The 27,713-nt window shown below is 35.4% G+C and overlaps 2 protein-coding genes and 1 long non-coding RNA gene across 3 annotated transcripts; 1 reads left to right on the top strand and 2 right to left on the bottom strand.

Moving 5' to 3' along the window:
- Nucleotides 1–96: 96 nt before the first annotated feature.
- On the top strand, nucleotides 97–21,346 carry LOC123867024. The gene is made up of 9 exons (XM_045908865.1): nucleotides 97–480; nucleotides 17,334–17,441; nucleotides 17,526–18,430; nucleotides 18,515–18,639; nucleotides 18,736–18,843; nucleotides 19,142–19,311; nucleotides 20,243–20,389; nucleotides 20,778–20,862; nucleotides 21,049–21,346. The coding sequence occupies exons 1-9, from the start codon at nucleotides 421–423 to the stop codon at nucleotides 21,156–21,158; spliced, it is 1,818 nt and encodes a 605-aa protein (XP_045764821.1). The 5' UTR covers nucleotides 97–420; the 3' UTR covers nucleotides 21,159–21,346.
- Nucleotides 4,441–14,303, bottom strand: LOC123867026 (tigger transposable element-derived protein 4-like). The gene is made up of 2 exons (XM_045908868.1): nucleotides 14,252–14,303; nucleotides 4,441–6,043 (listed from the first exon to the last, which is right to left on the bottom strand). Exon 2 carries the CDS (start codon nucleotides 5,954–5,956, stop codon nucleotides 4,703–4,705), a length of 1,254 nt encoding a protein of 417 aa, XP_045764824.1. The 5' UTR covers nucleotides 5,957–6,043; nucleotides 14,252–14,303; the 3' UTR covers nucleotides 4,441–4,702.
- Nucleotides 15,344–27,682, bottom strand: LOC123867029. Its single transcript, XR_006796312.1, has 3 exons — nucleotides 27,219–27,682; nucleotides 21,344–21,346; nucleotides 15,344–15,354 (listed from the first exon to the last, which is right to left on the bottom strand). It is a non-coding gene; the product is annotated as an uncharacterized LOC123867029 (long non-coding RNA).
- Between the last annotated feature and the right edge of the window lie 31 nt (nucleotides 27,683–27,713).

Genomic DNA, 27,713 nt, shown 5'->3' with positions numbered 1-27,713 from the left:
TCTTCTGCACATAAACCATGTAAATAGTTCCCGCCTTGTCATGCCGGTGTAAACAAACCGCCATGTTGTTGAAAGTCGACGAGTCACGTCAACTGGTAAGTATCAAAGTAAGTATATAATAAGTATCTGTAGGAACGAATAAATTTAAATTTATTAATTAAATTTTTTGAAATTCAAACTGTATTTGTTGAGTGATATAAATTTCAGTTTTATTATAAAAAAGTAGGTTAACTAACATGACGTCAAGCTATAGCGAAATTAAAACCAATAGCATTTGGCTGCTGTAGGTCACGTGGAGCGCCTCCACCAATAGAAATGCAAACCAGTCTTTGTGTACCTTTTCACATAATAGCAAAACAGAGTGTACTCTATGGAGTGAGTGGTGTTATATTTGTCAATTTTATGACGCTAAATACGTAAATGTGTGAAATTCAGGATTATTCTATTGAGCATAAGGATATTTATTCGAGTAAATATTCGGTAAGTCCAACTTTAGATCTAGAAATGTGTTTTTGCGTGTATATACCTCAGTTAGGGACCATGAGAAAGTAACACGGCTATGTCCCGCTCTTTTTAATGTCATTCATTCATAATACATCTCGTGTATGATTTTGTGCTCGAAATAAATATAATGTGGATTTTTTTACGTTATACGATCATTATAATCAAGTTAATTAATATTATGTTGTATAAATGACATTCTGTCAAAGTGGCGGGAAACGGTACATATACTTCATTACGTAGTCTAGCTAAAAAACATATTTTATTACGTGGTATTGGCATACAACTTTCATGAAAATGAGCAGCCTTTTTCATTTCTATTGTAAATACCCAATGTTCGGGTTTTAATACTTAAATGGAGATATTTGTTTCTAAACACGAGGTCATATAGATATTTGTAACGGACAAAACATCTAGTCTTTTGTCCCTTTTCCGCTCATTCATTCACACGCTGTGTGATAAGGATAGAATGTATATTATTATTATTTATCGAGTTATTTTGGTATATAATTTACTAAACAGTTCTTACTTATGTTTTCTATTTCGAGTTATATTATTAACAACATGAATGTCAAAACACAATCAAAATACGAAACTAATAACCTTATTATATTTGTAAAAATTGATAGTTAAAACGGCGCCAATTTGCCGTCAATGAGTTTACGTTTGGTTGTAAAAGTTGCATACATACCTAGGCAGTAGCTATAATATAATATGCCTACATAATAGTAATTCACATTGTTATTAATTCAACTCTAGCGCTTTTTTCATGCCCTTTATTAGGTAGCAGCACAAAGTAGCTTGTGTGTTGTAGAATTTGAGCTAATAAAGTTTTAATAATAAATAATTTTATAATTTTGACAATTAGGTACTTTATCAAAATGAGTGAAAATTAAAAAATCTGTGCCAGTGTTAAAAAGTTAACATTAATAGAAAATATTTTAGAACTAAATTGTGTCTACGATGTAGTTATGTGGTTCCCACGGCCAGTTCCAAGCGAGAATTTCAAAACGTTTAACAATGAGTGCACCTTGTCAATGTAGTTGTGTGGTTATCGAAGAAATATTTCTGTGTGTGTAGGCCGGGTCACAGTGTAGAAAATATTATTGATAAAAAATAGCATTTAACATTGATGATACATTTTATTTTTATTTCGTAAAACTGCTTTTTCCTGTTGTTTACTTGGTCGTTATTTTAGGTTCGACTTACCTCTCGATCTGTTATCAAAATTATTTTTATCCATTAGGTACCTATAGGCAATATGCGTTGCAAATCGCAATGCCTGGCAATTTTACCACTCGTGTGCCTCCTATTTATAGTATATTGATGGCCAGAATCAGAAAACTACACGTAATCGCCAATAACTGGTTAAAGTTTCAATGAAATCGAATGAGTGATACTTATAATTCCTAGGTAATGATCACACAAATCTTAATTCTTATACTATTCCTAATGATACATTTACATATACATACATATAAACGAACTAGTCGAAATACCTAGATAACAAACACAAATCTTAATTTTTATTTATATTAATTATTCCTAATATAGAATATACTTAGTGGTTTGCCCCGAACTGAGATCTCATGGTATCCCACAATTCCCAAGATAGTTTTAATTTAACTTTATATTGTTAATTGTTATAGTTAACTTTTAACATTACTTGCAAAAAGAGCTAGAGTTATTGGAGATAGTTTAATTTTGCAGTCATGCCTGTTAAAAATTAAATAGTTTCGTTTCTTTGTAATTATTATCTATTTTTAGTATTTCTTGTTTAAATACAGGAAATAACTGAAATTATAGATAAGTTTCGTTTTATATTTGAGTTTGAAGTAATTACGTCCAGTAATTCAGAAGTTATAAGGCTTTGACAGACGGACGGACAAGTGTAATCTCACTATAGTAGACTCAAGACCTCGCTTCGCTCGGTCAATAAACGAATATATCGTGAATGGATTACTAAACAAAGTTTTTCAAATGGTATTTTTGAAAAAAAAAAATTACTGACGCGTTGAGAATTCATTGCACTTAATGCGCGTTTTACCACAGAATACATAATAGTACCTACCTACCTTCCAGGTCAAGGATCACTGTGCAAATACGTTTAAATAAATAGAAACTCTTCTTAAGAGGCAATAAAGTGCAATTCAGCTCACAGCGAGTTGCGACCTAAAATTTAATAAACGCCTCTCTTTCTATTGTGTAACTCTTATCCCTCTATCAGAAGGGATAATAGTTCTACGAATGCCGTCGATGGGGCGCGCCGCCATTGGTTGTTTTCTTACGTCACGTGACCAAGTGAGCCCGGCCTGGTTTTACAAAGGCTACCTACTTATGGAATTAGGTACTAATGTACGCAAAGTTACACACAGCAATTACTGTACATTTCATTAACAGCGTATTTTGTCCTCGTTTGCTCGGTAGTCTGTACCGGCCAGCCATCAGGGCCCAGGATACGTTAGGGAACGCGAGGGAGTCTGCAATGTATCGGTGAAATCCACTATTTGCCTTTGCTCGTTCTCTTTCGCTGTCGGTACTCACACACTTTCAACATGAAATTGTTGCTGTGCGCCAAGTCCCAACACTTCAAACTATCATACTGATCAAACTTACTCTGTGGGAAGTGCACTCAACGAAAAAGGGACTCGAAGGCGGCTGCAACCTGTTAATGTGTGCGTGTATTTCAATGTAGTTGTAGTCTGTTTACGAGCGGCCCGGCACACACCTGTGGTTGATTCCGTCAGCCGTTACACTCTCCCCTAATGTTAACGGTTGGTGTTCCAACTAAGCGAAAACAAAAAGTTTCATCCATAAAAATAGTTCAATGAGAAGCTTAATTATTTATCGTTTACAAATGAGATATCTACCTGCATAAGGCTCATAGCTAATATGTAATTAAAATAATTATCTGGAGCATTTTTAGAGTTCCGTACCTCGAAAGGAAAACCGGAACCCTTATAGGATCACTTTGTCGTCTGTCGTGTCTGTCAAGAAACCTTAAGGTACTTTCAGTTAACCTGGAATCACTAAATTTGGCAGGTTTGGAGATCTTATAGCAAAAGTAAAGGAAAAAAATTCGAAAACCGTAATATTTTTTTTGTGATGTTATTAAAATGAGTTCATGAACAAATAAATAATTAGTATTTTCAAAGTAAGATACTATACCAAGTGGGGTATCATATGAAAAGACTTTACCTGCAAATTCTAAAACAGATTTTTATTTATTTTTATGCATGTTTTTGATTTATCGTGCAATATGTTGAAAAAATACCTGAGTATGAACCTCGGAACCCTCGGCGCGCGAGTCTGACTCGCACTTGGCTGGTTTTTATATCATCAGTCCTAACTTAGATTCCATATTATCATGATATCACAGGTAGAGATACCATTCGTCCGCGAAATTCAACGGAATTGCCTAACTTGAACTCTACCCTATTCTTATTTTGAGAGGAAGACCAGTTCTCAGCACTGGCCGTCGATGGGTTGAGTTGAGATGGTGGTGGCCTAGCTTAATGGGAGCCTAACTTCTAGTGTTCAGAAGCAGAAGTTTTCTAAGCTTTCGTCCGGGTATAAAATTAGGTTCGCAGTAATATTCAGATAGGCATTTGTATTATGTAGGTACCTAATACCAACCTATCTACTTACTACATTATAATACCTATTATATTCACTGTCATTAGTCATTACATTTAAAATTTGCTATTTATTTTATTAAATAGGTAAGTATAAAATAAATATAACTACTTAAATTAGTTAATTAATTTTTATCATCAAATAATTAATGTTAAATATACAGTGCAAATTTTTTACTAACGAAACTCAAGGACTGAGTAACTATTTTTTTTCGCTATAGAGAGCTTACGTTATGTGGAGAGAAAAAAAACCAAATTTGACTAATCACAACAATTTTAATATTTGCTTCAAAAAATAGTACGTACCTACCTATGTAACTATGTTAATTAATTCTAGATACCTATAAATAGACTAAACTTTGTCTGACGTTTTCTGCTTTGCCAGTACTTTTTGTATTTTCTTATGTATTTAACACATGTATTGGTGTGTGGTGGGTTCATATTTATCAAATAAGAACAGTTTGTCTATTAGTTTAACTGCATTAAGTCTTTTTGAATAGTTGGTGGTGGTTCAGAATCGTCCAGTCATCGTCATCTTCATTTAGTTTCTCCTTACTTTTCGACGCCTAATTAAGAATCTCTTCATCAGTAAGTGATGCCGTTGTGGCCAGTTCTTGATCTATACTTTCGAATATTTGTGGATCTTCGTTAAACTTGTGTGATATATTAAACGGTTTAATCCAATCATTCACTGTTAGAATGTCCTCACTATCACTTTGCTCAGTTTCTACTGTATCACTATGACAAAGTCCTGCGTGACGAAAAGAATGTCGTATAGTTGCAGCTGTTACCTCTTTCCAGGCTTTGGATATCAAGTTCATTGCTTGTAGCATATTAATTGAGGTCTTACCGTCGGACTCAATCATGTCCATCAACAATTTCTTTTTATATATATCCTTCAGGCTTTTAATCACGCTCTGGTTCATCGGCTGCAATGCACTGGTTGTGTTAGCTGGAAAAAATGCCAGCTCTATGTCTCGAAGATTGGATACAAGAAGGTGAGCAGGGCAATTATCTACTAGAAGCAAGATCTTCCGTCCCTTCAGTTCAGCATCCCATTTTCTCACTTCTTCTTCAAAGAATTGCGCCGTCATCCAAGCTGATTTGTTTACTTTGTATGTGACAGGCAACTGTTTTGTGTTCTTAAAACACCGTGGGTTTGATTTTCCTATAACCATAAGCTTCCTTTTTTCTGTCCCACTCATATTGGCAGCTACTAGAACGGTAATACGTTCTTTAAAGAGTTTTCCTCCTACAAATTCTTCTCCTTCGAATTTTAAAGTTTCGTTGGACGTCATGTTGAAGAAAAGTCCCGTTTCATTAGCATTAAAAATATCATTGGGAGCGTATTTATCTTTTAATTTTGGCCATACTTTATTAACCCAATCCTTAGTCACATTCGCATCGACATCTCGCGCCTCTTCATGAATTTTACTATAGCTAATGTTGTGACGGAGTTTAAATTTTCCGAGCCAACCTTCTGACGCTTTAAAGTCAGTAATGCCTAGCTGTTCTGCAAACTTCTCAGCCTGTTCTTTAATGATTGGCCCCGAGATTGGTTCATTATTCTGGCGCTGAGTGTTACACCACGCCAACATTGCTTGATCCAAAACTCCGAATTTTGGCTTCCTCAATTTTTTACGACACTTTCCCTCCAATACCGCCTTCAGAAATTTTTCCTTGTTTTTCCAAATTGTAGCAACAGTAGATGGTCTTAACCCCAAACGTCTCCCAACATCACTTTTCTTTTCTCCCTTTTCTATCGCACGTATCAAACGAACTTTTTCGTCAACGCCGAAAGATTTTCTTTTATTTGCCATGTTTCCAGTTTCAAGGTTGGTTTACGACTGATAATAATACGATAGGCGTTAGTTTGTTTGGTAACAGAGACCAAAGTCCAAACTTTCCTATAAACAATGCGATCCAAGAATAATGGCAACTATGTTGTAGGCAGTTAACAATAAGCAGTGCAGGTCTACTCAGGCGTCTTTCTTAGAAATTTTGACACTCTAAAGGCAGTCAAAGCTAATAATACAAATCCGAACGAACGAAGCCGATAACTTAGACAATAAGTTTGTGTCCTGAGGTACGCGCACCGCGCAGGCGGAATGAACGGCGCAATAAACAAATGTTCCACACGTTCTAACTTATCCGGAGTGCGACTGGGCGAGCACATGTCACGGCGCATACTAAATTCAGCGTGTAAATCCGCTCCGCAATCCGCCCGCCATACGGCGTTCGTCGGTGGTCGTGCACTCATTCGTATTCGATCGTTCAATATTATAAACGTTACGTCAAAATCCATCAAATACAAATCGTAAAAGTACGAATGACTGCACAAACGCCCATACGTGGTGCGCCGTCACTCAGGGGTCCAGAGTCAAGACGCGTACTAATACCGATAAAAAATATTTATTGATACATTGAATAATCACTTTGAACATATTTCTTCGTAACAAAGAATGGCTGTTGGGTTATAAAGAGTGTATAAGTAATAACTTGAACTAAACTTTTCGCTATAGAAAGTTTTTCGTTATAAAGAATTTACATTGTAGTTAAATAAATACCGGTCAAGTGCGTGTCGGACTCCCACACAAAGGGTCCCATACCATCGTACAAGATATTTTAATACTTTTATTTTTGTGATTATGGGCCGATTTTTCAATCGTCAAATAACTATTATTATACTGAGAATAATTTGACGTTTTGATAGATTTACTATGAAAAACAGTTGATTACTATGAAAATCAAAAACTATTATGCTTAAAAATATCTGTTTTAGAATGTAACTACAAATAAACCCAAGGTCCATAATATGACACCCCACTTGGTATAGTTCTTTGAAAATTGAAACACATTTTTTTTTTTCTGTGATGTAACCACAAATTCACGGTTTTCGGATTTTTTCCTTGGCTTGTGCTATAAGGGCTAACTACCTGCCTTTCATGATTCTAGGTCAACGTGGAGTAGGTACCCTATAGGTATTCTTGACAGACAAGACAGACGGATAGACAGACAGACAACAAAGTGACCCTATAAGGGTATATAAAAATAGAACATTTTTCCTTTTGAGGTACGGAACCCTAAAAAATTAGAATGTGTTCATAAACATACTTAGTGCTGATTTTTCAATTGTCAGATAACTTTTACCTGGGAAATAAAGAAGTTTTGACACGTACCTAGTGATAGTGATGATAGTGATATCTACCTACTACAAAAATAGTTTTTGTAGTAATGTGTACAAACGAAATTATGAATACCTTATTGAAAACGGTTGACTCAGTAACGCTTATTACGAAGAGGACATTGCCCCGAACCGGCAGGTGTCACCATTCTACAAATTGCGAACAAACACAATAATTACTAAGTTTTCGACTTTTTCGAGTCAATGTAAACTTGAATCTGGTCATCTTAAAATGATCTTCCTTAGTTGGTTTTATAGATATAGTAAGTATTAGGTAGGTACCAATTTTTATTAAAATTAGGCAAAAAACCTCAAAAAAAATTAGATATTCTTAAATAGGTACAATGCAAAAACATTTCATGAAAATTATCTCAGCACTTAATATTCCTGAAATCAACAATTTTTTTAATCACATTCGCGGTGGGTTAATTTTCTGTCGTGACAAAATCTAGTTCTAATGAAAAAGTTTTCCTGAAAGTTGTACCTTTGAGTGCAGACGCTAAAAATTTATATGAAAGTTCATGCGGAGAAATATTTCAGTTTCCCTCCCTTTTGAACTGGAAAGTAGACGGTGGGGAGTGACTACGCCGCACATCCAATCAATACGTAACCCCTCTATTTCGACCTATCACTGCGCGCGCATAAAGGAAACACGTCGGAAAATTTCGCGCCAAGCAAGTTTCCATGGATATATTTTTAATCAAAAGTACGTAACCAAGACTCCCATTCAGAAGCGCTTTTACATACATATCACGCTATATGCATATTATATAATAATCTTATTAGCTCCTTGGACGAGCTTTAGGTAATTCAATAATTCATTAAAATTAGGTTCTCTTCAGATAACTGATAAACACGTTTTAGTATTCATTCAAACACAAAATTGTATACGTAATAATCAAGTTAATTCAACGGTTTCAATAATTCTTGGCGCCTAGATGATAGAACCTTAAATTAACAGGTTTCAATTTTTGTCTACCTAGGTATATAAACTTCGACTACTCTCCTAATCCACATCAAAAATTCCCACGACCAGTACTTGCCATCCTAATTTATTTTCTAAAATATATTATCTTGCCCTGATCGTTAATTAATCACTCAATCATTCCACCGGATCAAAGGTTTTCCATGCGCATGTATCGATCAAGATTTTGTAGGTGATCTATTTTTAAAATTAACGCTATGGAAGGGAGATACATACGAGAGCTTCGTACGAGATGGTCTAACCGTGCATGGCGTAGTCCCAGCACGTAAAATGCAATGCAAAGTCTATGTTTTGAAAAGAGGTCAATTAGGTATTTGTAAATAGGGGTTTTTAAACTTTTATCAAGCTTACACCTTGAGCAGTACCAGATTTCACGTGCTTGTAGCGCTATCACTGACTAATTTATTACTTTATTATTATTTTTTTTCTGCCCGAAAACTCCATACTTCCAAGTTCTGTATAATACCAAAATGTGTCTATCTGTTACCTTTCATAGCTCAATAGCTAAACGGCAAAAAACCAAAAAAAAAAAGGTCGAAATTTTACACAGCAAGCCCTATTTCCAAATTTTCTGCTATTCGGAAGTTTTTTCATAATAACCCAAAGAGAGTTTTTTAAATAATCCATTTTCCTTTACCTACGTACGTAAACGATTGTAAATTGGTTGAAAATTATAATGCATGCTTAATCTGAGATTTGGGAGATGGAAAATCCATGAAATGACTTCGAAGTTGGCACTTGGCAAGCTAACTTAACAACGAATAAGCCTCGCATCAATTTTTAGGGTTCCGTATCTCAAAAGGAAAAACGGAACCCTTATAGGATCTGTCTGTCTATCCGTCTGTCGTGTCTGTCAAGAAAACCTATAGGGTACTTCCCGTAGACCTAGAATCATGTTTGGCAGGCAGGTAGGTCTTATAGCACAAGTAAAAGAAAAATCCGAAAACCGTGAATTTGTGGTTACATCACAAAAAAAATGTTTCAATTTTCAAAGTAAGATAACTATACCAAGTGGGGTATCATATGAAAGGGCTTTACCTGTACATTCTAAAACAGATTTTCATTTATTTTTATGCATAATAGTTTTTGATTCATCGTGCAAAATGTTGGAAAAAATACCCGAGTACGGAACCGTCGGTGCGCGAGTCTGACTCGCACTTGGCCGGTTTTTTAGTACAATTTTCAATTTATCGCGATAATGCTCGGCCGTAGAGCGTAGACTTGAAGGTAATTTGTTCGGAGAGTAGACTACGGCGAGTTCAAGGCGATCGCGCGCGGTCAGGTTCGAGGACACGTGGCCCCTCGCAGCGCGGGCGCCTACTTGGCCCCCGCAGTTTTTACACGACTTGTGCTGAAAATATATCCTAGAATAGTAAAATCTTGCCCATACTTAATATTATAAATGTGAAATTGTGTCCGTCTATCTGTCTGTCTGCTACATTTTCACGGCTCAACCGCTGATTTGAAGATACAGAGTTAGCTTTACATCCCGGAAACGGACACAGGCAACTTTTTATCCCGGCAAATCAAAGAAGAGGGTCTATTCATTTAACCGATTTATATGAAATTTGGTAGAGGTAGCTTACGCCCCGGAAGTTGACTTCGGCAACTGTTTATCCCGGAAAAGCAGAATTCCCACGGGATTTTTAAAAAACCTAAATCCACGCGGTCGAAGTCGCAGGCATCATCTAGTAGATTATAAATCCAGCGACAAGAATCCCTCGGTGCGCAAGTCTGACTCGCACTTGGCCGGTTTTTTATGATTATAATTATAGGTATGATGTACATATCTAAATACATAACCAAATGAATACCTAATATAATATTCCACTTACCAGTTTACATATAAAAAGTAACAATTTTAATGACCTGGTTAGTGTTTTTATTAGTCTACAAAATGTTATAATGAAAAGGAAACTGAAAAAAAAACTGGCCACTACACCTCTACGCGGACTTTGTCGTTACCAACATAATTATCTTTCTACCTGCTTTGTGAGATCCATAGAAATCCTCGAACCGTATAGGTCCAAACTGACCCTTATAAATTGCGATGTAATTTTATTTTTAAAAAGATTTGTAGGCGTAAATGAATATTTAAACGCTAGTGAACGTCCGCTATTTCACTCGGATAACAGGAGGCTGTAAAATACATATTATTATACTTGATGTTTTACATCTTCTTAAAAACTTGATTTACTGAAAGTACTAAAGGAAGATCCACACCTGCGAACTGAGCAGATCAAGTTGAAAGGCTCGTTCTACCGAGCGGAAATGTCGACTTGAACACCTGCCAGCTGATAACACGAGCCAAGTGGCTCATATTACTCGTATGGTTCAGCTCGCTCGTAGGTGTGGATCCTCCTTAGAATATACTGTATTATTATTAGGTACGAAATACAAATTGATAAACTATTGGCAAACATGTAGGTGGGTATAATAAGTAGGCAATAAGAAGACCGTAAGCCCGATCCTAGCTTCACTAATGTTATTCAATGATATTGTTATTAAGCACGTATAATTAATATTATCTATGTAGACACCACACGATCTTCTACTATTTTACTGCATACAAAAACATGTTAATTAAAAGTAAAATATATACATATTATATATTTTGATAAAACTCATTCATAAGTGCCGGCTAACAAGTTTAGCGAACGTAGACATCGGGCGGTGTTGCCTTGACTGATTTTTTGCTGTAAATCTAGACAAAACGTTCAATGGCCAAATGTTAACAACTATTTGTAGACCTGGGTGGGTACCGAATTTTATGTATTACTAGCTGATGCCAGCGACTTCGTCCGCGTGGATTTACGTTTCAAAATCCCGCGGACACTCTTTGATTTTCCGGGATAAAAAGTAGCCTATGTGTTTATCCGGGGTATAATCTATCTCCATTCTTTCAGCCAAATCCGTCCAGTAGTTTTTGCGTGATTGAGTAACAAACATCCAAACATCCACACTTTCACATAATATTAGGATTAGGATAATATAGAGTAGGTTATTTAGATTTCTGACTGTTCCATTCATGTGCTATCCAAAGGCGCTTGAATATTGCTGAAGGCAGAGGCTGAAACTTGAGCTTTACTTTTATAGGGGCTCTTCATTCCAGACTGCGCGGCGTTTCTTGGACTATTAATTACATCGATGGTTAGTTAATATTCTTTCCGCAAATCTTGACAAAAGAAGTTGCTGATTAGGTAATCCGTTACAAACTTTATTGATAATATTCTGATAAATTAATTATTATATTTGAATGATCAACAATATAATATGGCCACCACTAAAAATATTAAAGGAGGGGAATGTGAAACTTGATACTTACTTTTACGAGTACTCGACACGAAGCTGCGTGGCATTTCCTGGATTTTTTTCCGAATAATTACTCTAGGTACCTACTACAATACTAATTATGTAATAAATGTAAAACTTAAAGTTCTAACTGATTACTGATTCATTAAACCCATAACCGCTCATTTTACATCAGAAATAGAATGTCTTATCTCAAAGGCTGTTCCAATTTTTAGGGTCCGCACTCAAAGGGTAAAAACGGAGCTCTATTAATGTAACTCTTCTGTCTGTCTATCCGTGTGTCTCAAGTGTCTAGCTCTTAGACGAAATGAGTAACAAACTTAAAATTTTGGCATCTGGTGTAGAACGTTGACGAATCAAATATTGAATTAGAAATTCAATTAATTTTCAGGGGAGCTTCCATACATGAAAAAGGAGCCGGATAACATTTTTTTCTTACCCAAGCATGTGGGGTATCACTGTTTAGAGTTTATTGAGTAGTGCGAATATTCTCATTTTTTTTAATCTTAAAAAATAAGAAAATGGTGGGCCGTTAAAATTTTCAGTTTTAGACCATTTTTGTGAGGGGAGCTAGTTTAGTTTGTGAGATATCAGAAACTAAACTAGTTGTGAATATGATGTTTCAGTATATTATGTAGTAGGTACCTACTATATACTGTATTTAAACAATAAATACTGAAAACGTAATTTTATACGGAACCCTAAAAGAGACCGACTCTCACTTGACCGGTTTTTCTGTTATTTTTGTTAGAAAATTACACCTATCATTTAGATAAAACATAGGTGTAATCTGTTTAATCAAATATTATTTAATATTAATACGAGTAGGTACCTTACCTACCTACAAAACAGAAAGTGCCTCTCGCAAAAACAGCGCTACTTAAACCTCTTATCGTTAGATGGAAAGAGAGTCGTTTTAAAAATATCTTAATAGTTCCTACTTCATATCGCACGTAAAGCGAGATGAACTCTAAGTAATAAAGAGCGAGTTCATGGCCCTCTTGAGGCATGGCACTACACGGCCACTTGCGAGACGGATCTACAGACGTTTTCGGTCTGTATACATCCATACTAATACTTACTTAATATTATAAATGCGAAAGTGTGTCTGTCTGCCTGTTTGTCTGTCTGCTACCTATTCACGGCCCAGCAGTTTAATTTAACCTATTCTGACGTTTGGTACAAGGTTAGCTTATATCCCGGGGACGGACACAGGCAATTTTTTATCCCGGAAAATCAAAGAGTTCTCACGGTATTTCCAAAAACCCATCCGCTTAACCGATTTGTATGAAATTTGGTACCGAGGTAGCTTGCGTCCCTGTAATTGACATAGGCATTCCCACGGGATCTTTCAAAACCTAAATCCACGCGGACGAAGTCGCGGGCATCCTCTAGTTTTAACATAAAAAGACTGAATAATAAGCGGTCATGTCACGTTTCTATACCTATTGATGTTGTACGGTGTAGGTACGGTGTACCTACCTATTCCTACTTCCACGGCTATCTGATTACTTGCAAACGCTGAATCAGTTTAACATTATACCTACCTAATGATAATAAAAGGTAAAGCACGACTTTTAGTTTTCGAAATGAATAAGCCTATCTACCTCTAATTTTTTTTTTTTTTTATTTATTTAATTAAAGACTTAATAAAAAAGAACATTTTACACCAAAGACCAAAGCACTAGATAAAAACTGAGACTGATGTTTGAAATTTTGCAGCCCAAATAGACTAGGTCTGTGCTAGGGCTGACAAAAATAAAGACTAATTTTTTTATTTATTTTTTGTAACTAAGTAGGTGAGTACTTAATTATTACCGTCTATTAATTTTTCTGTATTATGATTTACGAGCATATCTAGTCCCTATCGAGTATTACTCCCTACTGCATTATAGTCCCTATCCTGATGTTTTGAAAACATCCTTTCATTATTCAATATTCGATTTGTCCTCAAAATGATTAAATATACAGCTCTTGTTATTTCGGCAAATATCTCAAAGTGGTTCTACCTATCTGCTTCATAAGCTCATAATTATTAATCGGAGTTGCAGTTGCAGGTATCCAAATTCCAAGGCGGTAGACCTGTACCTACCTAATTTTTATTTTTTTACTTTAGTTTTAAAAGTAAGGCAAATTAACAAATATTTATTAACAACTAGAGGACGTCCGCGGCTTCGCCCGCGTGGATTTCGGCTTTTTTAAATCCCGTAGAAACTCTTAGATTTTACGGGATAAAAAGTAGCCTATGTCCTTCCCCGGGATGTATCCCAAGTTTGTACCTTAAAATCGGGCCGTGAAAACGTAGCAGACATACACTTTCACATTTATAATAATATTAGTGTGGATTATAAAATTATAATATTAGTATGGAAGTATAGATGGATTTTGATACTTAAGAAAATTGAAAAAAAACACCTAAACTGGTTCTCCAGCAGTTCATAGAAATACACGATGCAACCTGGCTTTCGATGCAACCTGGCTTTCGCTGGCTAAAAGGGCGCGGTATGGCGGCTGCGATGTCATTAGGGGTCGGTTCACCCTCTTTCGATCTTCTATAGCTATCTCCCTCCGTCACCCCAATTTGGTCTGTCTCACACTGATGATATATTTTATACTATAAATGCTTTAACAAACAATTTCTTTTAGCGCCAAATATGAATCAAACTTCGAGCAGGTAGAAATACACACTTTATCATTTGAAATGTCTACGATAGCGATTAGTGGAAGGTAAATGATTAAAAAACTGGTAAACTTGTCTGTGATTGGCCAAAGATATCGTACCTACTCACGTTTATTCTTATCAGTCAGTGCACTCGATTCGCATTCAAAATATTTTGTATGTTTATCTAATGTAAACATGGATACAGACGTCTATTGTAAATCATTATATCTTTTTATTTTTAAAGTTTAATTTGTATCGTAATGTAGACTGTCAGTATGTATATACGCGACAGGTTGAGATGGCAATCGGGGTGGGGACGCCCCGCACACCCGCACAGCCCCTGCGCTAATCCGGTGCGGGATAGCGCGGGTGACGTGCGGGTATGCGGGGCATCCCCCCGTCTTATACCGCTTAGTCTACTCTAAAGTCTACTTGTTACTTAAGTTTTCCTTACTTTACTTAAAAGGTAAACATTTGTTTATGTTTTAAGTAAACTGAGGAAAAACGGAATATAGATCCCACGTTTCAAGCTATTTTTTAACCCCCGACCCAAAAAGAGAGCTGTTATAAGTTTGACGTGTGTAAGTGTATCTGTGTGTTTGTGTATGTCTGTGGCATCGTAGCTCCTAAACGAATGAACCGATTTTAATTTGGTTTTTTTTTGTTTGAAAGGCGATCGAAGGTGGTTTTAGCTATAATCCAAGAAAATCGGTTCAGCCGTTTGATAGTTATTTACTTTTTAGAGAGTTTTGTGTCGGGGGTTTTTAAATTTTGAATTTATATTTGTTATATTCTTTAATGCGCAGGATTCTCCTTTTAGATCGCCATAAGTACCAGGTATCCTAGTACCTAACTAGTAGGTAGGTACTAAGATACCTGGGTAACTATCTTATTATAATTAAGTACTCAATGGGAAAATATGGAGGTATTACACAGCTAGGTACCTATATTATCAGCTTGAAAAAGTAACAAGACTCTAAGTATTTAATAAGTTGCACGTCGTCTTTAAATAAACGTTTGATGTACGCTTGTAAAGTGTATTATAGAAAACGTTGAGTGATAAGATTTATCACATCTGCCATTCCCATAGCTTTCCATGAATCGTATTTTATGCTCTGCTACCTTTATTCCTTGACTATAAGTCATTCCCTTGGCTTTTTTCTTCCCTTTATAGTTCACTTCTTTGTAACGACACAAAAGATAATGACTGCGATGATGTGCCGGTTCTGAAGACAGAAACACAGATTTGTACTGTTCTTCAGGGTTCCGTACCTCAAAAGGAAAAACGGAACCCTTATAGGATCACTTTGTTGTCTGTCTATCTGTACGTTTGTCAAGAAAACCTATAGGGCACTTCCCGTTGGCGTAGAATCATGGGCAGATAGGTAGCATAAGTAATGGAAAAAATCCGAAAACCGTGAATTAATGGTTACGTCGCAAAAAAACAGTTAAAATGTTTGAAAGCAAATATAATTAGTGTTTTCAATTTTCAAAGTAAGATAACTATACCAAGTGGGGTATCATATGAAAGGACTTTACCTGTACATTCTAAAACATATTTTTATTTTTTTTATGCATAATAGTTTTTGATTTATCGTGCAAAATGTCGAAAAAAACCCTCGGTGCGCGAGTCTGACTCGCAATTGGCCGGTTTTTACGTACCTATGTATGTTCCTACCTAATAGTTAGTAGAAAGCCTCATAATCACATCGCATCTGCCTAGGTAGTAAGTACCTACCTGGATCAAATACCATTCAAGTTTCAAAGGGCAAGCTTAAAATTTTTTTGAGGATACGAGATAGATGACGAACCTTAACTTAGGATCTGCGGATTTCCATAAGTTTTAGGCATAATATAACCCATCCTTGACTGCTGTTTTATAACTTCTGCTGCGGCGTTTTAACCTTCTCTTCTGGTCTTAAATATTTTTAGGGTTCCGTACCCGAAGGATGCCAACGGGACCGGGTCCGGTCAGTCAGTCTGTCAGCGGGCCTTATCTCGTGAACCGTAACAGGTAGAGAGTTGAAATTTTCTCAAAATGTGTATTTCTGTTGCCGCTATAAAACCAAACAATGAAAATTTCAAAATAACCGCCATGAAAATTTTAAAAAAATGTGTATGTAAAAGGATGGTACGGAACCCTTCATGTGTGAGTCCGACTCGCACTTAGCCGATTTTGTTATATTTGGATAATTCGAACTTTGTTATATTATTTAAATTAACTTCCTATCGGAAGAGGATGACGCTTATGTGCACGAATGACTAATGTAGTAGTATAATATAACACGCGGCTAACAGAATAAGTTTATTTATAGTAACAGCGACAGTGTTACAACTTCCAATAAAAAGTATTATCGTCCCGAACTTGCAAGCCTTCCGTTGTGCCACTTGGCGTCTATAAGGTTATAGGTTTTTGTACTAGGTAGAAAGAGACATCAATTCGTGTGTTTCGAACTACTTACCACCTCTTCTCTTACATAAAGAATGATTTGTTGATGTCTAGGTCTTCCAAAAAAAGTAGATACCTACCTACCACATTTTCATTCCTCTATGCTACACTTTACTCTTTTACTGTAGTCACTACTTACAAGACGAGTGGTCAATGTTACTTTATAGTAAACCATTCATTTACATAATTACCTCGCGCGAGTTTAGGTACTTTTTCCGTCCTTATGAGAGCGGAAACGAGATAGCATCACAAACATGATCTTTCTCTTTCACGGCTAGGGTAGCGCATACCAAAAGACAAAAACAGGTTTCACTACAGAGTTGTGGAATTTGTTCCCGTCTTCCTTTCGTCACGAAAAAACGATCGCTATTCATGAAAGAAAAATGGCGCGAAAGTTCAATTGAAAAATATATCACCAATTTAGTTTTTCTTACTTTTGTCCATTGGCACTTCAAAAATTCCAATTAGTCTCTGAAATTACCACATACTTACATAAAAATATTTTTTAATCGATTTAGCTCATTCACACATATCATGATAGATGTATTTATTAAATGTAAGTTGTTGCATTTTCATATTCATTAAAAAATCTGTTTCTCTTCTAGGGGTGCTCAGACATGGATTTGTACATCACTGACTCACTCCAAGACATGTTGGACATGGATATAAAGAATGAAATAGCAACTGATCTGAGCAGTATAACAGATTTTTCTGTTAGTATCGGTACATTTAATTCTTCTATTAAGTAGTACGATAAAAAAAAAAATAGTAAAACTAATGCACGTTTTGTTTCACAGGACTCACTAGGATTAAATTTCTCAGAATTGCCACCGTTATTAGATATGGACACAGACAACTCAGTGACATGGCTTAACAATTCTTCTACAAGTTTCGTCCATAATCTCGACTTGTACGGGTCTGAAGCGAATGCTGTCATGGTTAATCCAAATTCGGTTATGCCATCAACGTTTGCGGAAACGCCAGTCAAAAATATCGTCAAAGAAGAAGCATCAAATCTGTTGCTAACATCGGCTGCTAACAATGATGATCTGAATAACAGTACGTCGTTATCCAGTCCAAAGGAAGAAAAAAGCCATCTAACATTCTCACCGAACGCCATTAAAGTTTCAAAGATCCAAGAATCAGAAGAACCTCCGCCGAAAAAACTAGAAGAAGCCACACAAATGGTTATATACGTTAGAAAGCAAGATAAAGCCGTAGTAAAAGACTTGTTAAAGGATTTAGACACGAGTAAAGTTAAAACAGCTACCCTACCTGCAGCGACACCTACCGTGCGGGTTAAAAGTCAATCGGAACTATTGAAAGTGAATAACAAAAGCTGTTCAATATTAAATAGTAGTCATAAAATAACAAATTCATTAGGAACTAAAACTATTATATCTGGTAATATACACATACTGGATGCTCAGCAATCTAGGACAATTTTAGCCAATGGTAACAAAAACGCGACAATACTGATCGACAACTCATCGCTAAATAACAGTAGACAACTAATTAAAACTTCAGTCAGCAGTGCGTTCACAGTGGACACTAGCCAAGCTAAATATGTAAATAATTCTAGTAAAACAGTAGCGGGAGAATTCCCTAAACCGGCTTATTCATATTCATGTCTGATTGCGATGGCCTTAAAGAATTCTAGGACGGGAAGCTTACCAGTTTCAGAGATTTACAATTTTATGTGGTAAGTGCAGTAAAATCTAAAATCACTCTTTATTCTGCTTCATGTTTTTGAGTGATGAAACTAATAAAAACACTATTGTTTCAGTCAGCACTTTCCATACTTCAAAACTGCGCCAAATGGGTGGAAGAACTCCGTCCGACACAACCTAAGTCTCAATAAATGTTTCGAAAAAATTGAGAAACCCTCAACAAATGGAAGTCAAAGAAAAGGTATATTAGATTCATTTATGCCATAAACACCGGTTATTTAGCAAATGTATCATAATCATAAGAATCAGTAGCTCATTCACAACTTTGCTGTTACAGGTTGTTTATGGGCAATGAACCCATCAAAAGTTGGAAAAATGGATGAGGAAGTTCAAAAATGGTCAAGAAAAGATCCACAAGCAATCAAAAAAGCGATGGTATATCCAGGTAAAATCAATTTACAATAGGTTGATAACTTTTACAACCAAGTTAAAAGGTTAAGGAAAAACTTAGTGATTTTAATCCAAATTGCAGTCGACCCAACTTTTAACGTTTCTTGTTCTTTGGAAGGGACCAATACAGACTAGTTGGCGCAATTTTTATGACGATCAGGGAACCTACCTCATTGTCATTTTATCCCAAGAAACCCCCTAAAATGATTTAATACTGGAAACGGGGCATGACCCTCAGCAATTAGGAATTCGTACGACACACAGAAATTGTAATATTGTATTATGTGTTCCAGAAAGTCTCGAAGCGTTGGAGCGAGGGGAAATGAAGTATAGTGGGTTCGGCAGCGACAACGAAGTGGACGACGACGTCGACCCGGACGTGGACGCGGAGCTCGACGCAGACTTCGAGATAGACGCCGATGTGAAGGAGGCTGTGGAGGAAGAGGAGACTGTTATTGAGCAGGTATGGTTGTTGTGTTTACATACATTCCACAGACTCCTTCACATTTTTTTATTGTTCGCATTTTTTTTTACTATTCACTTTTTTTTTTATTATTCACTTTTTTTTTATTATTCACTTTATTTTTATTATTCACTTTTTTTATATATACATCGATGTGAAGGAGTCTGTGGAAGAAGGAGTGATTGTCATTTGTTATTGAGCAGCTACGACTAAATTTTGTGGAAGTTCATGATGCCCAAGAAACAGTAAGCGTAATTCGCCAAAATAGACAAATCTGTATGGCACAACGCGCAGCATGCAATGTGCACCGCCCGTCCTCCCACTACTTAACATCCAGGAAAAGCAAGCAATACACACGACCAACACACCACCACACAAATTTCAAAAATATAATTTTACTCCGACACTGGAGCATCCTCGGGAGATGTAGACAAGAAAATGAATAAAACAAATAGAAACATTAAAATATGTTCTCGTTTTGGTTGATATTGCACCGTGTGGGATAAGCAGTTGACATTGAACAAAAAATGTGCATTCATATTATCCTCTGTGAGTGACCTCTCGAGAATGCAAATACGCAGTGATACGATAGTAAACGCCCAATGTCAAGGCATTGTCAACAATGCAGAAACACGATTTTTCTGTTTTTTGTTTTATTGATCAGCGCCTATAACTAAGTTTTCATTTGTGAAAAAATCGGTCAAGTGCGAGTTGGACTTGCAAGTTGCACACAATGGTTCTGTACCATCGTACAAATATAACATTTTTTATTTTTCATAGCGGCTATTTTGAAATTTTTATTATTTTGTTGTTATAGCGGCAATAGAAATACACATTCACAGTCTCGTGACCAAGTAAGCTCGGCCTGATCCCTTCTCATACTGTGAAGAAAATCTTATTACCCTATACAATAATTTCTTATTTGTCGCAGGAGGTGTCGGACCAGGAGTTGGAAGTTGAAGAAGTAGAGGGCACGGGCATGGTGGGCGGCACATACCGCCTGCTGGCCACTGGGCCGTCGGGCGCGCTCACCTCCTACATCGCGGACATGGAGGCCGAAGACGTCAGTGACATCGAGGTAAACAATACCACTAGACTACAGGTTTCATACAGTTGTACTACCACACACGCGAAGGAGGTAGAGGCACGGGCATGGTGGGCAGCACGTACCACCTGCTAGGCACGGGCATGGTGGTGTTAATTTTGACCTCTAATAATAGTCATCTATCCTTACAAACCAAAACCCAAGGATGTATGGAACCATATTCGCTTTGAATTTCCGTACAACGCAAACAAATCTATACCAAAGAGATATAAATCCCCAAGTTCAACTAAATTGTACATAAGGTAATTGTAAATAAGGTATGTTTCAACAATATTGTGACAAGGCTGTATGGAATCACATTCATCTCCCTCCACTTTTAATAAAAATTTTTTGCATTCATGGTTTAATTCGTTAATTTCAGGTGTTGGACCATTCGTATGAAGAGATCGACATTGATGTTACGAAACCAGTCAAACTAGACCTATCGCTTACAGAAAATTATACAAGTAAGTATCTGGCTAAGTAGCATCCGCCTCCACCTTTTGTTTATATCTTCTTTTTAATAAAACTCTTTCATCTCATAAACAAAATCTATCAAATTATTATTTTTATGTTCAATTCTTTTAGTATTAAAAAATATTAACAAAATACACAAAAATATTCGTAGTAACATAATTATAATTTTGTTTCAGTTCATCCAGCGAAACGGGCAAAGACGAACTACATTTACCAACCAGTTACAACGCAATCGCATACAAGCAGACGGAAAACCCCACTGGTGAACAGAGTGGCTTTAGTTTAAAGACTTTATTTTAACTCTTCTGTGTTATAATGAGAATCATCTAATGTTGGTGAAATATTAGGTGTAGCATAGTTTTCCAAATATAAAAGTGAAATAAGTGCAAATGAGTGACCCCACCCGGCAGCGGTCGCAAGAATATTATAGTATGGTGAGTTCACACTATTTATGAAACAAAGCGCATTTACATGCTCTGTTTCAACGAAATTTTACCTCAGACATTTACTATTTTTATTATTAAAGAAAATCCACAACACGTTGGTAAATAATGAGCAGAACAGTAAAATAATCTCAATCAAAATTTCACATTTTAAATAATACGCCGGTCTTCTCAGTTGGAATTACTGAAGGCCTGGGTGTTGGGCATCCAAAATATTTAAGACCGGCCCACACCTGCGTACAACGTGGACCAAATGCCTATAGATGTCCACTGAAGTGTGCAGATGTATAGGTGTCGCCAAACATCTTGAATGCTCCTATATGGTGACTATTAGCGTATTGAACTATATTAGCAGAGAGTGTATTCCTTGTGAGAGCTTTGTGTTTATTGCACCGGTGCTAATAAATGTCTGAGAATTCATGAAGTTTAGCGTCACCTTAAACACACTATGATTTGTCAGAATATGTTATAAATAAACAAAATCTGATCTCGGGTTGTAATAAACTGATCGCAAGTAATCCAATCTGCTTGCAACATGGCGTTTAGTGCAGTTCATATACTAAGGATTACATACATAAGGCTTATATCTGTTTATGTACAGTCGGCCTCAAAATTCGAGTAGCAATTCTGCGAAATTTGCATCAAAAACCTGTCGCAGTTATGACCTTTTTCTATAAACACGCCACACACACCTAACGCATGTGCCACGCGAATATGAGCATTAAGGTGCTAAACGACTTACATTCGACTGTACAATGCTCGTGTTCAGATTGGACTACTTGTTTCGCGCGCTATACACAATGTGAACATGTTATTTATCATTTTAAATAGCCTGAACTTACCTTACACACAGTTTTTAGGATAGCACGGATATAAGTAATGCGGATGAAAGGATAAGTGTAGTTCAGTTTCCAGTGAATTGTTCCACTATTAGAGTGTAATATTAGAATTATGAGCGAGAGTATTGGTAATGATAATATGGGAGTAGTATCCATCCGAAAGTCGATTTCTAGCCGAAGCCGAACGTGAATTTTTAGGGCTATTATTATTATAATGGCTCTAAGAAATTCACTTTCGAAATTCAGTTCAAAATAGTCTACAAATTAATAAAGTATTTTTTTTTAATGTTTATGGTGACTGTATTTTGTTGAACTCGTCATAAATAATAACAATTCGCAATTATGTCAATTTTTTACTTACTATTACTTAATAAAAGTAATTTAACAATTTAAAATCAGCCTCAATTTGTTTTTGGTGTTTGCTTGAAGCTGTCTACTTCGGCGGAAACTGCAGTCCATTTTGGCCGAAGCCGAGGGTTTCGCCGAAGTTTTTAACGCTTTTAGCCGAAGGTGGCCGAAACCGAATGGTTCGGGCGGGTACTATATAGAAATGAATTAAGTGTAATGTGTGGTTTTTACTAACTGTTAAATTGAACGTGATAGTCTGTACCAGATAAGTGTATTTACGTTTTGCGACATGGAACACTCGTTACATATCGTACACTGTAAAATATTTTTAATTCCTAAGTGATTTAGCAGAAGTAGTGATATTTGACTTTTTTTAGTCATATTTTTTGTTCTTTGTGTCTCGAAGTTATTAGTAGAATAACTATTATGTAAGTGAAGAATCTTGGTATCGAACCGTTCAGTACAAAACGTATTTTGCTGCTCTATTGATACATTTTGTATAAGTAATACTACTAGATGTCGTCCACTATACACTTTTATTCTGATGAGTTATCCCATTAAATATTTCTCAGACAGGTTATTAGTTTCCCAGATGCTGTAAAACCTGATTTTACGTTATTAACATGTGCATAATACGGCTGCGCAAAAAATATGATCACTGGGCTTAGGAAGCGCCCTAGTGATGTACAAATTGAAACGATTTTAATTTTATATAAACTGTAAGTAGTAGAAAAAAGTTTTAACTAAGTACACTATTTTTTTTTACGAAATTATAATGCTTGCGTAATGAACCCTTATTATTATGATGCACGCGTAAGTAAGCAGGTAGCAAATTATCGATATTTCGCAAGTGGTACATTGTTATTGTTACTGATGTTTATGACGGGACGACTCTGATGATAATGGTCGTACTATTCAAATGTGAATTTCCCTAAAAAAAAGCACATGTTTTCGTCCAAGCCCTTTGCACGACTGATCTAAATTACTTACGTACAAAGTATGACTATAGTAGCAAGAACCGTAGCGGGTATATTAAATTAATCCCACCGCTTTGTATATATTTTTACTTAATAATGTGCATTTTGTATGTTGACGCTGGCAGAACTTTGAATCTTGTCATATAATATCTTATATCTGGGCCGAATTATGTTATTTAAACAAAATCCCTTGAATTATTTCATGCATTAAAAAAATGCGTGGATTCATTTGATGGATAAAAGTAACACTTTTTTTTATCATGCACCTTTATGAAATAGGAATAATGATTGGTGATTTTTCGATTGTACACTATAATATCTTAAACTATATTGATGATATCATTTTAAAAGTAAGGACATTCTTTTTTTTTTTTTTGTGAAAAAGATTTATTTATTTAATTTAAATACAGGAATACTTAATTAAATTAAATAAATAAAAACAAAAAAAAAATCTGTTTCACAATGTTTTAGGTTTTTAATTTTACACTATTAATTTTAGTGACATGGTAATGTTTGCGGCTCGGATTATTATGAAATTGTCTATTATAATTCTTTCTCATATTGTGTCAAATGGGATTGCCCAACGCATTTGAAAGAGTGCGATAGTGCTCACACAATCCTTACTTAATACTTATGGCCCTACATTAAATTTTTATACAAAACGTATTTTTGTTATATTAGTGACACCCAAACTTAGGAAAAACATTTATAGTACTGAATCAGTTATTAATCTACTCTTTTTGTCAGAATATTATTATTTATAAACCGGCTACTCACGTAATTTCAATTAAGCTTAATTAATTTAAAAAATTGTTTAAAAATTAAAAAAAAATCTGTAGGGATATTGCTAAAAACTTTATTGATGCAATTTGAGAAAGCTAAACTATTTGTTTTATATTACTGTACCTAACCTACGATTTGTCTTAATATTTTAATGCAATGAATTTGTAGAAATTAACATTTTTTTATAGTATGATATAAATTCTCTCAATCTTTACACAAATATTTTCTCAAGTTATTTTATAGATAGGTACTAATTTTAAAAATTAAGTTCATTCATAAATAAGTAGCCAAATCATCAGTAAATGGTCTTCGATGAATTTGACGTTAATTTAGGTAGGTTTAGTAAAAAGCAATTTTTTATCATAGTCTTACTTTGAAGCAAGTAAAAAAATTAATTATTATGTGCTATGAATTTGATATCTATTTCTGAATTTCATTTAGTGGTGCAAATCTATATTATCTAGTAGAATTTGGTTGTGATTTTTTTGAAGTATCTACCTAACTAAATTAAATGAAAATCAAATGCAAAATGTCCGACCATATTATTATTGTATTGGCATATATATGCATATTTTGTGTGCTTGTGCTATCGTAAATCATTTTGAAAAAAAAAATGTTACAAATATAAATACAAAGCACCTTTGTAACGGAGCAAAATCACATCTTAATACATGATTTTTTCTACACTTAATTATTTAGATTAGATAAAAACTGTGATATGGGGCTTGCTATTGGCTGTAGGACAAAGCGAGAAAAATCAGTTGGAATCTCTTTACATTTATTGGTTGGACTTGCTAGTTGTTTTATACAGGGACACGACCATCTTCTTGAATGCTCTGAGGCAGGGATGGTATTGTTGTAATCAATTGTTTAAAATAATGCAAACCCTGTTGTGTGTGTACTGTGTATACTTTTGGTCATGTTTTAAACGCCGGCCACACAAGGCACGTGTACGTCGCGTAAGCGTAGACGTAGCTCGTACCATTGCGTTGTAATGTATGGAACTGTATGAGACATGGCATACCGCTTGCGTGGAGTGAACGTTCGCGTAGACGTAATGTGTGCAGTTATGTCTACGGATTCACAAGCAAGTGTCACGTGTACGTGCTTGGTGTGAATCGGCTTTTAATCTCTTTTCTAACTATTATTTGCCAACCCTGATGTGAGTGAGTGATGTAACGCGTTTCATCTAACTAGCATTATCGTGCGATTCCGCTGAAGTAGAGCGAAAAGTGCTCAATGGACTGATCAGATTATTATTAGGTATCGTGATAATTACATGACCTCATCCCTCAATAATCTGATTGGTCGAAATTCAAAAACACGTCATAGGAGCTATGCTATATACTCCGCTTCAGTGGAAACGTACCCTAAATCGGATATCAGCGGAGAAGAGAAGCAGAACATGCGCCCTGCGTATTTTTTGCGGAAGGTTTTATGTTTATTATACTTGCGTAAACAAGAACTTCGGAGTATTCAAGAAGTTTATGCGTTACCTTCGAATTTTAATAAAAATCTAGATCATATAATTATATACTACATATATAATTATATACATAAACTGCTTCGAATTGTTAGTGTTCGTTTTGTGTATTGATTAAGATCGATTATTTTATAAAGTACATAATTTAATTCCTTAGACATCTCACCAGAGCCAAGTGTTCCTGTCCACTAGCAATGAAACTAGCAAAAGTTAGCTCTGGCAAATTACTTGCTCTATGGGAACACTCGCAGCTAGTCAATTTTGGCTTAGTTTCAGCTAGAAAAAATTGACCATAATAGCAATTTCTGCAAGTTGTGTTGCTAGTGGACACTTAAAATTTGACGTAATATATGACTAAATATTATACTATCGATTCCAGCCGATAAATATAAGAGAATCTTAGGAACCCACCAGAATGTGAATAAACATAATTCCTTTTCGTTTATTATTTCCCAGATTAATATTTATTGACATGATAGTATTAATTTCAGTTATAAAAAGGTACAAGTAGGTAAGGCTGCCTTTAAATATCTTACGTCATTCCGTATATATTTACTGTTTTCATGATTTTAAAATTCTGTGGGTTCCCATTTATTTTTTAAGATTAAAGTATGAGGAACAGAATAGACCTAGAAACACTTTTGTATTTAAATAGCCAATAGTAATTTTGTCAGATGAGAGTCTTAGTAAGTTTTGTTATAGAAAAAGTATTAATAAAAAGTAAAATTGATGGTGAATTGTAGAATCAGGGACTCGGTAGCCACTTAAGCGTAAGAAAGCATTTAGTTCAGCTGACCAATCAGATTATCTCCACTTAGGTCAATGCCGACTGAAGCGGAGCGGAGTGGAGATGCGTAGTGGAGTAGACCAATCAAATTTCTGTCAGATGACGGAATAAAATTATAACGGCATCTAACAATAATCTGTTTTGTCTGCTCAACATATCTCGGCTCCACTTTAGTGGACACGCACCCTTAAGTGGAAACCGGGCTATCGGGTACGTTACCACTGAAACGGAGTGGACCAGATATAATATGTTAAATAGACAAATCTGGGTATCAATAATCTGATTGATCGAACACGCGCGCACATTACGCAACAAAACTACACAAGCAAACACATTTCCACTCCGCTCGGCTTCAGTGGAAGCGCACCCTTTTTGTCAGGCAAGCGTCTTTCATGTATGCGTGGATGTATGAAAATATTTACTTTCAGTAGAAAGATCTAAATGTAGGTTTGAGGTAGACTATAGCGGCACGATTAATTATATTTTTAAAGTACCTACAGAAATTAGATTATTCCTTGGGTAGGTACCTACTTCATAGATCGGATAAATTAGAATAGTTTTGTGTTTGATTATGTAAGTGTGCAATTTTGTAAATACATTCTCTATATTAGATGACTACTAGTAACCTTGCTTTCAATTTACTAACGCTTTAATATGAAATTAAGTGTTAATGATTTTATTATCACTTATTAATACAGCCAAATCTAATTACTAAGAACATACCTAATACATTTTTGCAATAAAATAATATCCCATGTATAACATTTATTGGTCACGTTTACACAATACTGTCGTCCTTTTTCTAAAAAGCGGCTAACTCCAAAAAAATACTTTTTGAGTTTTCAGAAGGGATTTTTGAAAACTGATGATTCCCATGTTTTTTGCGGTTAAGTCACAAACTACTTTATATGGTTAGCCGCGTTTTACAAAAGACGGCAGAATAGCTGAATAGTAATTATGATTCTGTACAATATTATAAACAAGAAATGTATTTTTCCACTGCCAGTATTTCAACATCCATATTGAATAAGTTTTTAGTTATAAGGGTAGAAGATTCAAGATAGATTAGTTTAGTAGGTAGATTAGCGATAGTACTAAGCGATCTAAGTTGAATTTTTAATAATTTTTTGGTAATAAAAATGAAATAAACATAAAATGGTTTTTTTTTTCTATACCTACCA

Source organism: Maniola jurtina, chromosome 7, assembly GCF_905333055.1.
Source record: "Maniola jurtina chromosome 7, ilManJurt1.1, whole genome shotgun sequence".
NCBI lineage: Eukaryota > Metazoa > Arthropoda > Insecta > Lepidoptera > Nymphalidae > Maniola > Maniola jurtina.
This window is presented reverse-complemented; position numbering and strand designations above follow the sequence as displayed.

What these genes read in the sequence shown, in the direction of transcription:
- LOC123867024 (XM_045908865.1), top strand. Translation starts at nt 421, where the DNA reads ATGTGTGAAATTCAGGATTATTCTATTGAGCATAAGGATATTTATTCG. An exon ending in GCAGTATAACAGATTTTTCT is followed by an intron (nt 17,442 to 17,525) that starts GTTAGTATCGGT and finishes TTTGTTTCACAG; the next exon opens with GACTCACTAGGATTAAATTT. An exon ending in GCTTACAGAAAATTATACAA is followed by an intron (nt 20,863 to 21,048) that starts GTAAGTATCTGG and finishes ATTTTGTTTCAG; the next exon opens with TTCATCCAGCGAAACGGGCA.
- LOC123867026 (XM_045908868.1), bottom strand. Translation starts at nt 5,956, where the DNA reads ATGGCAAATAAAAGAAAATCTTTCGGCGTTGACGAAAAAGTTCGTTTG.